Raw genomic sequence first — 18,527 nt, 5'->3', positions numbered from 1 at the left:
CTACTAGTTTTCTGCAGGTATCTGTCCCAGCAGTATTTTACTACCCGTAAGGGGCCCCAATTCTGGTGCTTCTCTTTTAGGGACCTAGCAGGATTCTTACATTCATCATGTTATATCTAGATTATTGCAATGGGATCTAGACCAGGTTGTCTACCAAAACACTGCCAGATAACCACACACATATTCCCTACTCTTCCATGGTTGCTTTAGCAACATTTTCAGTTTTCCGCAGTGGTGTTCTATGTATCAACTTTCTACTTGGATTCTACCTAGCAACCGTTGGCACACACAGATTTGCTTATTTAATTAAAAACAAACGTTACATCTTTGTTGTCACTTCCTTGAAAACCCACCTCCTATCTCTTCAAGTATAGTGAGTTTTGAAATATTCCGCTATTATTAACATGTTTCATGTGCGACGGAAAGTTAAGGCAATCAAAAATAGACACTGGAAAGCCTAGCACTTCTGGGGTCAAGATTTGATTCATAATTTAGTGGTGCATTTTGAAATGTATAGCTCCAGGGTCAAAATCTAAGTGGCTTAATAATAAGAGTATGTGTGCACCGATTAATATGATCAACGTACTTAGCAGTCCACTTCTTTGTTCTTGAGAAATCCTAGGACCTCCCTCACTCATTAATACAGCCAGTCAAAGAACTGCTACTAAATAATCTTAATGATATGTCTGCCACCTGATCCAGTGTGTTCTGGTGTTCCGGAATGGTGCTCACCACCAGTAATCTAAACCAATAAACGGGGGAGCTACTGGTTGCACCATGTCAAAGCCTGGAATGTAGATTCGAAAAGCTCTGGTGTTGGTAAAAGAAATTACCACTCACAACCCAGGTAACCCGAAATGTCTTCACGAATACTAAATGATGCACTCAAAATGTTTGCAGTGCAAGTGGGAACCAATAGTTAGATGGCACACACTGTACTGGATGGAATTCAACAAGGGAAATCCGAAACACAAGAATAAAGTATAATGCAGATTTTCCACAGTTTTAATGTATAGAAAATCATGATTTTATTAAAGGCACGGAGGCTAATATTATGCATAGTTCCTTTATTACTACTCAAACAGCAGCAACATCACATGGAATTAGAATACAAATAATCACTCTAGAGCACTGAACATGCTTATATCCCCAGAACAGGCAGCCATCTTCCTCCTTGTAGCTGCGAAAAACCAAGTCCCCTTATAAAAATACTCCTTCTTTTTCAAAATTCTTCCGTCCTCAACTTCAAATCTCTTCTTCCTTGTTAACCCATAAAACAAACAAATTTATTAACAATCATGGGTGGGCACAGTGGAGGGATAATATTAGCCTCCGTGCCTTTAATAAAATCATGATTTTCTATACATTAAAAACTGTGGAAAATCTGCATTTTATGGCAAGGCCCGGAGGCCAATATTATGCATGTTCAAAGTTCTTCTAAAACTGAATCCAACACATTTTCAACAGGTTTAAAGTAAAACTTTCTAAAAGTATTATCATTAGACCAATCAGCCGATTTCATAATTTCATTCAAACTAAATCCTCTCATGAAAGCCTTACTTGCCATAGCTCCTCTTACCGAAAGAGCTCCAAAAACACTAATATCCACACCAGCCTTAATCATTACTCCCCTTATCCACCTTGCTAAATTGGGTGTTGAAACAGCCTTATAAGGTCTAACATATGAAATTAATAATTGTGAACAATTCTCTGATCTCAAACCCAAGGATCTTTTTTCATACTCCTTTAAACAATTTACCACACATAAAAATGTTATCTCCCTCAAAAAGAGGATAACAAATTGTTTTAGACATAGTCTTTGTTCTTTTCCTAATCTCAAAACATACCCCTTCTGGCTGAAAATACCTTGAATTCACCTCCAAATCTCTTGCATCAGAAACCCTCCTAAAACAAACCAGACATAAAAGCATAGCTAATTTCCATGATAAAAGTTTCAGATCTAGACTAGAATTTGCTCCCCAACTCTCCAACTCCTTTAATACCACTGAAACATCCCAAAGTGATGAGTACTTTGCTCTTGGTGGATGCACAATACGCACGCTTTTAACTAATCTTTTAATCAAAGCATGTTGACCAACAGGAAGTCCATCAACCAAAGCATGACCTGCCGAAATCGCCGACCTGCTTGAATTTACTGTACTATACACCAAACCCTCTTCAAATTGCTCTGACAAATAATCTGCAACCTCTACCACAGGTGCCGATATGGGATCCAAATCCCTCTTAATACACCAATCATTCCATTTTCTCCATGCTGAACCATATGACCTTGAAGTTCCTCTTGACCAGGATTTAGACACAAGGTCCTCCGCTCTCTTTGATAATGCATGCATCTGCCATACTCTCCTGAAATCAACCAAGCTATCAACCGTAACTGCCCTGACACCACCATTTCGTGAACATTCCCTTGAACATCCTGTAGAATTTCCCTTATGTTTGGCAAGACTACCGGATCCTCCACCAGAAGATTCATTATATCCGGAAACCACACCTGAGCTCTCCAAAAGGGGGTTATCAGTATTAACTCCGCTTGCTCCCTCCTGACCTTGTTCAGGACTCTCTGGATCATTGAAAAAGGAGGAAACGCATAATTTCTTCCCTCTTTCCATATCTGAAGAAATGCATCTACCCCTTTCGCCTCTGGATCCGGTCTCCAACTGTAGAAATCTTTCATCTGAGCACTCAATCTGTCTGCAAAAAGATCCACTTTCAGCGGACCCCACAACCTCTCCAAACTCAGAAAAACTTCTCTCTTCAGTCTCCAATTGCTTACATCCCTCAAGTATCTTGAATACCAATCCGCTTCTACGTTGTTCAGCCCTGGTATATACTGTGCTTGAACCTTTATCTCCCTTTCCAAGCAAAACTCCCAAAACTCCTTGGCTAGCTCCGCCAACCCTCTTGACCGAGCACCTCCCATCTTGTTCACATACCGGACTGCTGACAAATTGTCCATTTTCAAAAGAACACAACACTTAACTCGATCCTTCACAAAACTCTTTATCGCAAAAGATCCTGCCAGGAGTTCCAAGCAATTTATGTGCATCTTTCCCTCTTTCTTCGACCGTTGTCCCCCCGTTGCAACCATTCCACACCTTGCACCCCATCCGTGCATGCTCGCATCTGACTCTATCTCTATTTCTGGCATTTCTCCAAAGATTGCCCTTCCGTTCCAAGCATCCAAACTCATCATCCACCAATCCAACTCTTCCTGAGTTTCCTGATTCATTCTCACTCTCTGTGAATATCTCGCATCCTTCCTTAAATGATATGCCTTCAACCTCTGTAAAGCACGATAATGAAGAGGTGCTGGGAAAATTGCCTGAATCGATGATGACAGAAGACCCAGCAAACGAGCCAATTGTCTCAGAGTTATCCACTCCGCATTCCTGACTCTCCTCACTTCCTTCCTGATTCTCCTTACCTTCTCCATCGGCAACTTCAATACACATTCCAATGTCAGTATCTGAAAACCTAAAAGCCTCATTTCCTGTTGCGGAACAACACAAGACTTCTCCTTGTTCACTACAAAACCCAGGTCCTCTATGACTTTCACCGCAAATTCTGTTTGTTCCTTCGCCAGATTCCTCTCCTCTGCCATAATCAGAATATCGTCCAGATACACAATCAGACAAATCCCTCTCTATCTCAACCAGGCTACCACAGGCCTCATCACCTTGGTAAAGCACCATGGAGCTGATGTTAGCCCGAACGGAAGACTCTTGAATCTCCATCTCCTCCCTTTCCACCTGAATTGCAAAAGGTCTCTTTGCTCCTGACACATCGGGATCGTTAGATATGCATCCTTTAAATCTAACCTCGTCATTCAATCTCCTTTCCTCAACAAGTCTCTCAACATGTGTATCCCTTCCATCTTGAAATGATTGTAACCAACCCAATCGTTTAGTTCCCTCAAATTTATCACAGGTCTCATACCTTTCTCTTTTTTCTCTACCAAAAACAAATTGCTTATGAATCCGCCTTGAACTTCTCTTGCTGGCTCTATTGCACCTTTCTCCTCCAATGCTAACACCTCCTCTGTCACAAGCAATTCCATCTCTCTTGTGAATCTTAACATTTTCAGTACTCTCCCCTGAACTGGAGTACTGATAAAATCTATCCTGTAACCAGCTATAGTTTCCAGCACCCACGGATCTTGAGTAATTTCCTCTCAACGTGAAACAAATTGGGCTAGTCTGCCGCCTAATTTTGTTTGAGTAACAGAACGGTCTGCTAGAGGTCTTACCTGAATCTCCTCTTGGCCTCCTCTCAGCACGCGAGCCTCTTGCTCTTCCTCTTTGCCTTTGTGGAAAGAAACTTCCCTGATCTGATCTCGAGAACACATATCCTCCTCCAAAACTTGCTCCATAGGGTCTTGAACCTCTTCCAAAATTGCTTCTGGTGAAGCCTTGTCCTCGGCCGGGAAACCGACCCCGCGTTCTCCCGGACGTTCCAAAAACCTTCCTAATGTATTTTTGAACCTTTTGTAAGCTATTGAAAGTGCCTACATATCTGGCCATGTCCTTAACGAAATCATCTCCGAAAAGTAGGCCTTCGCTTTCTTCACCCAACTCATTGCCAGCCAATTCTGCAAGCTTTGGGTCTATTTTAAAAAGAATACTCTTTCTTCTTTCTATGCACAAAGCTGCATTCGCATTTCCGAGTAAACAAATTGCCCTTTGCAGCCACTGGCGCATCTCAATTACATCCACACCAGTGTTACTGCTATGAGCTTCCTCACACATATCAAAGACTTTAGTCAGCGGGCCCAAGACGTCCAAAAGCCTGTCTTGGCAACCCTTTATACCTTTGTCAAGTCCTCTTCTTGGATCCCTACCACCTTTATTTATAAAAGCCAACATCTTCTGATCTAATTCAGGTGTGTATGCCACCTTACTATTGAGACTAGGCTTTGGGCACTCCAAACGTAGCCTCGTTCTTACCACTTTAGGTATCTCTCTTCTAATCCAAAATCTTATATATTTGGCTACATGATCAGCCGGAGTCCACTGTGGTGATAATGGATGCTGAATCAATAGTGGATCAAACATATCCTCTCCTTGAGGATCTACAAAATCTCCTATTTCCATTTTAATCTCCTGATCATCATATTTCCTTTTCTTTATTGGGACCTCCTCAACATCCGAATCCTCCAGGCTAGAACTACAAGTCAGTTCCGCATCACCTTAGGATGAACTTGAGTCACAGGACACTGCACTGTGCTTCCTCTTTTGCGCCTTTATAGCGCTTATCTTGGCCTTTATAGCCTTTTCTTTCTGAACCTTACGTTCATCTCCAATTATTTTTTTACCTTTCTCCACATTCTTTCTTTTCTCCTTCCTTTTTCCACTTACACCAGACCTTCCTGCCACAACATCGACATCTTCAGTCGTCCAATAATTCTCTTCCTCACCACTTTTCTGCCTATTGTCTCTTTTCCTTAAACTTTTTTCAAAAGTATCCTTTTCTTATCAATTGATGCTGACAATCCATCAAACATTTTTTCCATATAAGATTTCATCTTATCTTCCAAATTTCCTTCCATATTTTCCATTTTAATTTTATATTTTTCAAATAATCTTCTCCAATCAAATAAATATCCTCCTATTATTTATTCAAATCAATCTCCAAATCCTACCTCACTCAGTAATTCCCAAAACAACACCTCTCAACTCAATACTAAACCTCCCTGACCAAAACTCGACCTTTTGTGTGTGAAAAAAACGATCACACTCTGACAAAAACTGTCATCTCCTTACATCACCGACTCCCCTAAATATGGCCGACTGTTTTTCTATTTTATCAAATAAACACTTCCCCAAGCTCACAAAATGGCCGCCGTACGTTGCGCTTGTACGGCGGCTCCTTTAATCCATTTCCTTTATCTATTGTACTTCAAATAACAAACGCACTCGAGCGTAACATCCAACCCGCTCGAGCGCTGTAACTCAGCACGCGCTGACGTGCGCAAAGCAACACTCCCCTCGACTCTCCTCGTGCGCAGCTCTACTGGTCTCGCGCACCTAACGACCTCCTCTTCCTAAAACCGGTAAATTTCTTTATGCGAACCCTGCTCTCCGCTTCTCCGCGTTCAATCATCCTCATCTACATTTTAAATACTTCCCGAAACTCTCTTTCCACGATTCATTCACGCTTAATACTCCCACATGTCCTTTGTTCAAAACACTCCGTTTTTTTTTTTTTTTAAATAGCCCTCTAAGCTTATCTCACAACTTTTTAAGCTTTAAAAATTTCATTTTAAATTAACATTACTTCCTAATTTACAAACAACTTCTATAATCTTTCATGATACAGTTCATGCAAATGTACTTATCTTATTGTTCGAGCAGCAACAAAAGAGGAAGATGGCTGCCTGTTCTGGGGATATAAGCATGTACAGTGCTCTAGAGTGTTTATTTGTATTCTAATTCCATGTGATGTTGCTGCTGTTTGAGTAGGAATAAAGGAACTATGCATAATATTGGCCTCCGGGCCTTGTCATAAAATCAAGGTTTTGAACTATGATAACTCCAGGCCCCAAGTCCTAAAAAAAGTTAGGGGAATAACCAAGTTAGGCAGTATGCAAGTGACATCATGGGGCGTGAAAGCATGGGGTGCAACCGCATGTGGCATCACAGGAAGCGGCAACCCAACCCATGACCTCACAGGAAGTGACATCACAAAATGTGAAATCAGATCTTAAGACCTCACACATGTTTAGCAGGTCTATCATGAGTACATTTGAGTGCATTATAATTAGGGCTTCCGGTTTTCCGTTTTTACGGATTTTTACTTATAAATACAGACGGAAATCTATATTTCCTTTGTCTGTATTTATATTTGAGAAACGGTAAAATACTAGAAAATGTTGCCACGCTCAAATCCAGAGTTCTTGCCAGGCCCCCTTCCTGCTGCTGGAAATTCCTTCCCGGGCACACACACACACACACAGCCGTAACCGAGTACTTCACAGGTCTTTTCAAAGACCATTTACGAGGCTTTATTGTTCTTTCACCCCATGCCGTAGCCTCTCCCAACGCCCCTGACTCCCTGTCCTAGGCCCCATACAGTGCACCTTTTAAGCACTTAAATTCACAGTGCTGCAGCAGCGCATCCTGGCACACGGCTTAAAGCTAATCGATTTCCTATTCGCTGTACAAGAAATAAAGTACGTTGGTCATGCTCAAATGTTATGAGCCCATCAAGAGATAGTCTCAATGAGAGCTTTAAAAATGTAGAAAGCTGGATCACCGAAGAGATTGTTTAACTAATACTAAGATCGATCAGACACGGTGCTAATCCTAGCTCAAATGACTGAAACACCATTGTCGCAATATTAAAGGTAAAAGTTTTCTGATGTCAGTAATGAGCCCTACAATTGTCACTAAAATATTTACCATCAAAATGGCTATTCGTCTTTAAAAAAAATATTAAATTGTGAATATCCCAAAAGCATCTCCTCAAGCCAAGATGAGATGCAAATGTATTATGGTCAGAGTATGTTGTTAAATACTTCCAATCAGTTGCTATTAACTTCCATAGCATGCCCTTGAGCATTTATGTAGAATAAACACTAAGGCCAGGAATATGCAGTGAGTGGCGTAGCAAATTTGCCATATGCAAGAAGGAAATTGGAACCCTTTCGGTCCACAGTTTGGGCGGTGAAGTGCAGCTATAGTGGGGTACAGTGGGGCCCCAAGGCTCCGGTGCCCCTGCACCTGCTGCACCACCGATTGCTGTTCCTCTAGTTAATATTTTGCACCACCCACATGATTTTCTTAACTTTGTTTGCAGTACATATACAAATATTAACTTTACATTTCTATGGCATGAAAGTCTCATAGCACCCTTTGCAATGTAAATGGTCTAGCCCCTTAACAATCACTCAGTGGTTTAATTCATACTTAATGAGGGAACAGATCATGACTAGTCTGTGGTACATGGACGTGCCTTTGAGGGAAAGGAGGGAGGATGAGGGTCAGATTGCTGGTGGCAGGGAGGCGAACGAGGGGAGGTGGAAGGAATGTCAGACTGCCCAAGACAGAGGTAATGAGGGAAAGGGAAAATGTGAAATGCATGGGATAATAGAAAAATATTGCATTTATGTAATGACCACATCTGTTCTGTCAACCAGCATCAGGTAATTCCCCCCCCCCCCCCAGGAGTTCTGTCTATATTTTAAATTTGAAAGGAAAGCTTGATGTGAGGAAGCATTTCATGAGGCAGATCAAATGCAGGCCTTCTGCCATCTACATAATATGACTGGTTCAATTTGTCAAAAAATGGCCATCTGCTGTGGAATGCCAATATCACACAGCATTCTGTCTGTGGTTGAGAATGATCATTTTTTGGCACAGCTTCATATGTTCGTGCCCTTTGAACTTTGCTGTGGGTGTGAGAAAACATGGATGGAGTGGAATAAGGGACAATTTAATCTGCTCGCTGGGATCACTCTAGAGTGGTTTAGCATCTATTTTCAGTTGGTGAACCTTAGACTGAGATAGTAACTTTCAGGGCACGTGGCGTGTAGCTTGGGATCTATCTGTCTGTCTATCTACACACCACCACCAATATAGGTAACCCTACGTACTTTCTGTGTGAAAACCATAGACATTTGAAGGCAGATTTCTAGCTGGCTGTAGATGGAAATACAGAAGCGCTGGCACATGTTTGCTCCTGATAAGTGCTTGTACTCTATCCTAAAGTGTTTTTATAGCAGAACTGAGAAGCACATGTACTCTCCTTTTCAAATTACTCAGTACTGGACCATTTAAAGCACTGCTAAAGCCACAACAAATCGCTAGTTTAAGTGAGCGCATGTGTGCATTGTAAATTTAAATAAATGTGGAAAATACTAGCTATAGCATCGCCTTTTACTTGTGGCAAAAATAAATGTGGATAAATACAGAAAAAATGCCCAAAAAATAAATATGGATAAATACAGACAGAAATGGCAAAAAAAAAAATACCATAAAACCGGGAGCCCTAATTATAATATTTAACAAATTAGATTTTGCGACGGGTTGTGCCCAAAACGTGATGCAACCCGACACAACCGGGGTCTTAATTTATACATGTATTCTTTATATCACTGCAACAAAGATATTGGCAACAAGGGGAAATGTGGCAGTAAATACATTTTGCTCAATTGGGTGCAATTTCTTTTTCTTTTTTTTTATTGTTTTCGGAATCTGGGTATTTGTATGCCTTGGACTCTGTGTTGGTCTCTCTTTGAGGCTTCTACCATGATTTGTCCCCCGTTGTTAATAATGTTGTTCTTTATATTCTCTATCTCATTAAATACTGTAAAGCGCTCTGATACCCGCAAGGGTCATGTCTGCGTTGTATAAATAAATAAAAATAAATAAAATCTGTATTTTAAAATATCTTATGGGGTTAAAGTACCTGCTGCAGAATCTTTGTATGCTAACTAAATCTCAGAGAATAATAATTGTAAAATAACTCTGGAAGTTAACATATTTATTGGAAAGATCTGTGTTTTGTCTAGTCCCAGTTTTGAATCAAAGTAGCACAGAGGGTTAATAGGGCTTCTGCACAGCACATCATGTAACATGCAGATGACAGATGTTTATTTTATGTAGCTAGGTAAGTGGGTTACTGCTTTTAACACAAAGATCCTTTTGTGCAGTTCATAAATTGTAATCCTTTCAATACAGCACAGTGAGCTATGAGGGAAATGAGACTCCTTCACCCTGCAACCCACACTGTCTTATGTAACACATCCAGTACATTACTTTACACACATAAGGGTTATTGTCAATGTATAATGTGCACGTTTGATGTAAAGTGCTCAGACATCCTGGATTGGGAGGAGTAGCGCTATAACGCTATAAAAGAAACGAAATAAAATAATGGTAATCATATTGTTATTCGTGTAAATAGTGAGACAGACCAACATATCTGATATTCTTACAGAGCACGCTTATCTCTTACATACAGAGACTGAACAAAGTCAAAAGCATGCCTGTCAAAAGCACCAAAGTGATAAGCTGTGTGCATTTGTTTAGCCTTCATTGCATTTAGGTTTGAAGCTCCAGACAGCTCCCCGCCAGGATACGCCAACAAAAGGAGACCTAATGGCCCCTTAAGTTTGGCCTTTGTTTTAGCTCAGCTGGAATCTGATAAGCCTTTTTTTCGCCTGCACCTTGCTGCTCGTAAGGAAAGCAGAAACCTGTGTCCCACTGTCTGGAAATTCCACTGGGACAAGTTTAGCATTTTTCTGTCGGGCCCAACTTCTTGGCAGGGTGGCTGTCGTCCACGCTAAAAAGATTGGTTATACGCCGTCTACCCATGTGTACTCTTGGCTTGTACCCCGGATATCTCGAAAATAGTACGTTGCAGTACAATGATTTCAGATATAGGTTGGAAAGCACCAATGAAGGGAATACTGGCCAGAAGTAATATTAAGTGCAAAAGTATGAAAGCTATTCTAATATGGTCAGTGATGGAAGGTACTTGATATCACAAAGTCAAGGCCAAGTTCCTTCCCATGATTGAATAATGGAGACACGTAGGGGCTCATATATGAGTCCTTGAGTCACTTTTGTGCCGCCGGTGCGTCACTTTTTGTGACGCATTAGCGGCGTAAAAACTGGACCTTGTTGCACCATATTTACAAAGTGACGCATCTAGGTAGATGCGTCACTTTGTAAACCCCTGCGCTACATTATACCTGCGTCAGGTATAATGTATGCAGGGTGGGCGTTCCCACGTAAGTAAGCATCATAGAAGTAACGCAGTGAAATCTACGAGATTTCACTGCGCCACTTCTAGGGTGCAAATGCGTCAATATCTTGCGCCTGCCTCTCAGCAGGCGTACGACTGACGCAGGCCCTTTCACATGGGGCTTGTCCCATGTAAAAGGACACATTGCTGGAGTTGCGTCACTTTGGTGACACACTCCAGCAATGCGTCACTTTTGCGCCTACAGATACGTCAGAAATACTGAAGTATCTGTGACTCCTTGCGACATGATGCGTCATACTGTAAATATGACGCATCATTGGAGTAGCAGGGAGGGTGCAGTGAAAAGTAACGCATCACTGTTTTCACGCAGTGATGCGTCACTTTTCATAAATGAGGCCCTTATTTATTTGAAGCAGTCCTTAGGCAGCACAATTACTACACAAAACCCACAAGTACAATAACATGCGCTGTTAATATAAGTAAAGTCAATGCAAGGAGAATATAGCAGCTAATACATTTATTTACATTGCCTAAAGAAAATCAATCACATATTTTCGATGTGTCTAAATTATGGTTTTGGATAAATTAGGTTTACTAACACTTTCAGTGTCGTTAAATCACAAAGGAAATATTGTGGCATACCTAAAAGTTGAATAAGCTTCCTCATACTGGCAGCATTAATCAACACATTCATCATTGTTGCTCCTGAAATAATTACTAGTAACTAAAAAGAAAACAAATTATTGGTTATTTATCAGGAATGTCAAATAAGAATTCAAGTTTTCAGTAACTGAACGTATCTATAAATAAACAAGTACATTTTGAAGCAAAATCATTCTGTTAGCTACACTTGTTAAGAAGGTATCAATGAGGCATGGGAGAAATTTTAATGACACTGGAGTAATTTTTAAATACTCTTGACGTGAAATTACCAAAAGTAAGGAATTACGCCTGTTAATGCAATTATGAGTAATTTGGGATACAAATGTTATCAAATTTAGCGAATGCGAGCAGATGCTGGCTGCTGCTGTTTTTGCTCTTCTGTTGCACTTGGCACCGTTTTCTCAGCGCAAAATGCATCCTCTGGTTCATTTTGGACAAAAGGGTGCATTTTGCACAAAGAAAATAGCATTAAATGCTGGGCAATGTTCCTAGCTCAATTTTGCGTAATTTTGCATAATTTTGCAGTAATTTTGCATAATCTTGCATATTTTTACTATCCTTTCATATAATTACACTACAGCAAATTATGCGAGCTATGCCACCCCTACTAACAATAGAAACTAATTTCAAACATATAAAATACATTGTGACTGCTGCACTAAAAAACCTATTGACAACTGCTAGCGACATTAAGAAAATCATCTGACGTGCTGTTCCCCTTGAACGGAATCTCTGCCAATAAACCTAGAGGACATCTCCTGACTGTCACTGACCCCGTCATAGACAACCTATCATTCTATATCGCCGCCCGATTCATGCACAGGTATAGCTGGTGTGACCTAGAATCTTTAAATACATCACTTTCATAATTTGTTCAGATGTCCTGGCTCTCTTAATGAATGCCCATCTCTGTCCTATTAGATGTTAACTTAAATGTATAAAAAAATAATTATATAAACTGGGATCGTGGATGTAATGGGGAGGAGGTAGGGTTGGCAAGGCCAATAGTTGTAGTACACACAAAAAAATTCTTGAAGCAATAGCAGGCATTTAAAATTCAAAATACAACAGGAAAGTTTAGCTGAATCATATACATTTTAATATAGTAATATTGTCATCATTTAAATGATTTGATAAGAACAATGTCTTCCAAAACAGCAAATCGAAGTTAATAAGACAAAAATCCTGATCATGTAAACTACGGTTCTTCATTAGCCGACTGAATACAAGAATAGATTCATTAAAAAAAAGTAATAACACTCCCTCCTTAAGTGAAATAAGTTAAGACAAATGCAAAGAATATGCTCTCTTGTTTCTTCAGTCTTGAGACATAAACAGAAGAACGTCCCAATAGTCTACAAGACCACCAAACACAGTAAGGGCCTGATTATGAGTTTAGCAGTGCAGGCGCGGGCGGCCACGCCACTGTCTCGCTCCCACACTGCCAAACCACACCTCCAGCTGGCCGCCAGATCACGAGTTATCTAGTTGTATGGCAGGCTGTCCTATGACGTTTCCACGGGGTTGCCTATTAAAAAGGCACCACAATGGGAGCACCAAAGCCTGTTCCTGCATGGCATGGAAAGGGGGTGCTTGCAGACAGTGGAGTACACAATGTGTCCCCCTGCATGCATCCCATGGCCCTGAGGCAACAGAGGACCCTAAAGGGCCACCTTTGTTTCCTTACCATCCCACTTTTCATGGCGGATTCACTGCCATGAAAAGGGAGGCGGTCCAGAAACTTGGGGGTGCTGCAGCGGCATCGCAAAGCATAATGTGGCCTCAGATTGCCCCTCCAACGCCAGGGATCACGGATTCCTGGCTGTTGAGTTGGTCCTACAGTGGTCCAACAACCGATGTGGCGGTCCCCGACTGATTCCGCACCTCTACCATGGGTAATCAGGCCCTAAATCTGCTCACCTCAAATGTCTGTTTTTCTTGCAAAGGTTTTGTAGGTCCACACCAATCTGGAAAAGGGGCAACAACTTTTGTCATATATGCATCAGATTCTTTAGGCAAAGGATTAGCTAGTGCCATATACTCCAGCTGAAAAATTGCAAAAAGTCTTTTACCATTCCAAGCATTGTTACAGCTTTGGGTTGGGAAACTACCATCCAATCCAGCCTGGAATGAATAAAAGCACACCCTTGTTTTGAATTATGCATGCGCTCCCTGGTGTCTGGACCAAGCTCTGTCCCATCTCACAAGCTCTAAAACGAATAAAACAGGTGTCAGGGGGTGCTTTCATTCATTTCAGGTTGCCTTGGAAACAGACATTTGAAGTGAACTAGCACCAGTGTAGTTATAGTAAGGTCAGGCTTTCCAATGGCAAGGTATTTTTTTGCATAAACACTGTGATGGGTTTCAGTTCCTAGAAAGGAAAAAGAAAGGACACACAGCAACCTGGTCGATTGTGGGTGTTTAGAGATGTCTCCAAAGTAGGTATGAGTGTGCAAAGAAAGGAAAAGGTACTCCTGTGGGGTACTAGTTGTGCTCTCACACACCCTTGCGAGTGTCTAGCATCATCATTGGTCACTGCTCCTCGTAGGGGTGGCACTGCAGTCCCTCACAGGCCCTACTGGAGGGCTCTCTGACAGAGATCTTTTAGGAGTTGCCGCATTTGTGCATGTGGGTGTGTGGATTAAAAGGGGAAAGTGAGTGAAGGATAAAATAACCCAGTAGGTACCCTAGTTCGTTTATTCGGGGGTCCTATGGATTAGGCTAAAAATATCAATCACGGGGATGGAGAATTTATGCAAAATGAGAGGGGAAAAGAAGGAAAATCGATCCCGCTGCTCTCAACCCATGTGGTAGTGTCCCTAGTGTGTTAGGTGTGAAAAGGGGTCGACTTGTTTCGCGCTATGAGTTGGTCCCTAGTGGATCCCTAAGCGCTTAATCAGGACCAGTGAATTGAGAAAGAATATGATGGGAATCAGGGATCGAGACGCCCTATATTCCTATAGAACCTTCGTTGAGGTTATGGTTGAACAGGTACTGTCGCTGGGACACGTTATACGTGTGCCCTGTTCGCAGTCTAGTGGAGACAAAAAAGGAGAGGGGGAGGGAAGAAGGTATATACCACATCAGTAATATGGTGATAGACATGAGACTCTTATGTATCATGCACATATGGTATTGTAGTGATAACATGCATACAGGTGGGTAACTCTGAGTGTATGAGGTTATCCAAGGCTGGTGCTGTTAAAATCGTCTGTAGTTGATCGGAAGATCAACTGACCCGATATAGTTAGCAGTATCTCGAAACGGGGTCGTGGGTAGATATCGTAGGACATGGCACAGGTGCCTGTGTGTCTAATCCCATGGACAGCCTGATATCCATAGTGCGTGTTTCTACTAGTGCCTAAATGCCCCCAACTTAAACAGTGTGAGTGTATTAAGACTCTAGCTAGTCTTGGACGTGTGGGTCCTACTAAAGACCATCGCTGGCTGAATACGAAAGGATCTAAAGGTCGGATAACAGTGCAGTTCAGCTGACCAAGAAGGTGCGCGTGGGTGGACGCCTCCAAAGTGAAAGTAGTACACTATAAGGTGATGAAAAGAACGGGTATTGCAAATCTAGATGGACCTATTACACACATAACAACGTGGACACACCATTGAAAACATAAAGTAAGATGGTTACAATTCATACCCTCCCCAGATTTACAGTGGGTTGCTTCTGCGGTAACTCGAGTGTGAAAAGGCAACTGAAACATAACAAGGAACAGCAGGGCGTCGGTACCGATTTTGGTAGGCAGGTTCTTACCTTATTAACAAGCGGTTAGCAGCAGCGGGGGATTTAACTTACTTCTCGCCTTACTTCCGTGTATCGGAAACCTACCCGTCTACCAAGACCGCCGGTGATACTGAAGTGGGCAATCTGGTTAAAATATGGCAGTCAATTAGCCCAATTTCGTATGCAGATGTGTGCGTCACAGAGAAGCGACGGAGAAACTCTCATAGGAGTGTGGATGTATACTCAGCGGCCATCTTGGAGTGATAAAGAAACCTCACGCGGTGGTTAGGAAAACGATATGGTATATCCGTTCAGTATTCAATGAGGTGATCAAGTGTTGGTATGTTTAACTGTGTACTGCGTGTTATGGTTAGGGGTGGGCGGAATTTTCGGAATCGTGTTACGCAAATCTCGGCGAAACGGTAAAAAATCTCCACAAACACGCGGAATTGCTTGTTCGCAATGCTTTTTTCCTGTTCACAATCGCTGTTTGCGTGCTCGGGGAGAAATATCTTGTGAACACGCATTTTGAGAACGCGAACAAGCAAAAATTTCGCGAAGTCGCGGAAAGCGGAATTTTGGGCAATTTCGCGTTCTCCGCAGAACGCGAAATTACCCAAATTCCGCAAATTCCGTGAATGGAACGGAATTTACCGCCCAAGCCTAGTTATGGTAAGAGCAGTACCGCAAGGCTGTGTGTATGCAAGTCAATACTAGCGTCCATGGACATGACGTGATTGATATTGGTATGTGCCCATACTGGTGTAGGGGAGATCAATGTTTATCCTACGCTATGCCGATTCACAGGTGCATATTATATCAAGTGATATCATTGTAATGATACGTAAGTGGGCTGCATCAGATGGAATAAGGTACAGAGATGCGCTCGGTTGGTGCTGACGGATGTAACTGTGACGGTAAATATACAGAGTTGAGGTGTGCTGGGCGAAATGCTCGTGATTTAGCAGGTGTTATGAGCACGATGCATGCTCTGTCAGAATGCGTATGAAGGGGGTCTATCCCATCTGTCAGTTATTCTGGATATGGAGGGGAACAAAAATGAGTGGGCCCCAATTCTTCAGATATGCTACTAGTGTGTCCCCAGAAAAATGTCTGTGTTTTTTACGGATAAGGGAAAGGACCCTAGTTGTTGATATCTGCATCAAGATTGAATCTAACATATATAGCGATATTGGGGGTTCATTAAGTAAGGTCTACCCATGGTATATCATCGTTGAGTCCTCCCACATTGCTTCTGAGTCTAAAGACCCATCGTTGTTCCTGCCTGAATAATGATGACGCTGCCCAATGGAGGTTGGACTCTATGACAGTCCACTGCAGTCTCTCTGGGGGGGTGTTTTTTTCTAAAAAGTGACTCTGCAATCTGGTTGCGGATCGTTTGCACCGAATGGTGCTTTTGTGTTCACCTATGCGGACCTTGACTGGTCTGACTATCATGCCTACATATTGGGAACCGCAGGGGCATGTGATCATATAGACGCAGTTTTTCGTGTTACAGTTTGTGTGGCGTCTTTGCTGCCAAGGTCTTTGTAGTCCCAAATCGAGTTCTTTTGATGTTCTGGTTTGCGGGCAGACTGCGCATGAGCCACAAGGGTAATGGCTTGTTCAAACGTCAAGCCAGGAGGTGGACAAGATCACTACCAACCGTCCCTTTGACAACCTCTCGAAAGAAGAGAGGTAGATCCTGAAAAACATAGCTGAAGATCTCACTATCATTTTAAAATCCGCTGATAAGGGCGGAGCGATTGTGGTACAGGATAAGGAAACATATGATGCAGAATGCCTGCGCCAGCTCTCCAACACCAGGTACTATGAATCCGTAGAAGAGGACCCTACTACACGTTTGTCAACCATGATACGAAGCCTGGTCTTTGAAGCCGAGGCGGAAGGCTGGATCACGAAGGACGAAGCCATGTTCCTTACCAAGAATGACCCACGCACTCCATATTTCTGCTGTCTACCAAAGATCCATAAAGGAGTCAACCCTCCTCCCGGACGCCCCATCGTGTCCGGTATAGATTCACTGCTTGAACCCCTCAGTAAATTTTGTTATATCTTTCTTCGTCCTCTGGTCACCAACACCCATACTTACTTAAGAGACACCACTGAGGTTCTCAACCTCATAGAACACTTCGAGGAGACGGAATCGATCACACTTCTGGTTACCTTAGAAGTGGAAGCGCTTTACACCAACATTCCCCAGGACGCTACACTAGCAGTCCTGGAGCAGGCTCTCCAAATTCTGGAACCCTGGCCATATGTCACACCGGTCAGTTTCATCTGTGACTGCGCTACCATCGCCCTAAAAGAGAATTTTTTTGCCTTTGAGAACAAACTCTACCATCAAGTACAGGGCACCAGCATGGGGAGTACCTTTGCGCCGAGTTTGGCCTGTCTCTATATGGCTAATTTTGAGGATGAACACATCCTAAAAACTACCAACCCGTATGCAAACAACATCCTACTATGGCGATGACAGTATCATTTTCTGGAAAGGGGATGAAGAGATATGCCGCTCCTTTTTTGCCTGGATCAACACTATCAACGCCTTCCTCAATTTCTCTGGGACAATGTCACAAGAGTCTATTCCTTTTCTAGATCTCTTTATTACTCTGAAAGACGGTACTCTCGAGACAACTAACTACAAAAAACCTACAGACAGAAATAGTCTCCTCATGTTTCAGAGTCATCACCCTAAAGCATTGAGGAACAATCTACCAGTGGGCCAGTTCCTACGCCTTCGTAGGAATTGCAACACCATGAAAGAATTTGACAACCAAGCAGACATACTTACAGATAATCTGATTAAAAGCGATTATCCAAAAAGAATCGTAAAACAAGCACAGAAAAGAGCTAAGTATAATCACAGGGAAGCCCTGTTGGAAACCAAAGAAAAAACTAAAACAGACATGTTGACCTATGTTACATCATTCACACCCAACTCGAATAAAATCCAGAAAATTGTAAGAAAACATTGGAGGATACTGGGAACAGGGAAATTCGACCCAGGACCCGTTCCATTATGTGCCCTCAAAAGGACACAGAACCTTAGAGATATCTTGGTACACACACGCCCTAAAAGTATCATCCGTCAGCAACCAACAGTATGGACCTTACCCCCAGTAACAGGCCATTACCCTTGTGGCTCATGCGCAGTCTGCCCGCAAACCAGAACGTCAAAAGAACTCGATTTGGGACTACAAAGACCTTGGCAGCAAAGACGTCATACAAACTGTAACACGAAAAACTGCGTCTATATGATCACATGCCCCAGCGATTCCCAATATGTAGGCATGACAGTCAGACCAGTCAAGGTCCGCATAGGTGAACACAAAAGCACCATTCGGTGCAAACGATCCGCAACCAGATTGCAGAGTCA

The 18,527-nt window shown here is 42.2% G+C and overlaps 1 protein-coding gene across 1 annotated transcript in view; it reads right to left on the bottom strand.

The window, feature by feature from the left end:
• Nucleotides 1–18,527, bottom strand: part of LOC146860809 (sperm-specific sodium:proton exchanger-like) — a 5,538,638-nt gene that overhangs the window by 3,107,656 nt on the left and 2,412,455 nt on the right. The window contains exon 10 of the mRNA XM_085646172.1: nt 11,371–11,452. Coding sequence (XP_085502298.1) covers nt 11,371–11,452 — 82 coding nt within the window. The remainder of the gene's footprint in view (nt 1–11,370; nt 11,453–18,527) is intronic.

Source organism: Triturus cristatus, chromosome 3_1 (assembly GCF_964204655.1).
Source record: "Triturus cristatus chromosome 3_1, aTriCri1.1, whole genome shotgun sequence".
In the NCBI taxonomy this organism is placed as follows: Eukaryota; Metazoa; Chordata; class Amphibia; order Caudata; family Salamandridae; genus Triturus; species Triturus cristatus.
This window is presented reverse-complemented; position numbering and strand designations above follow the sequence as displayed.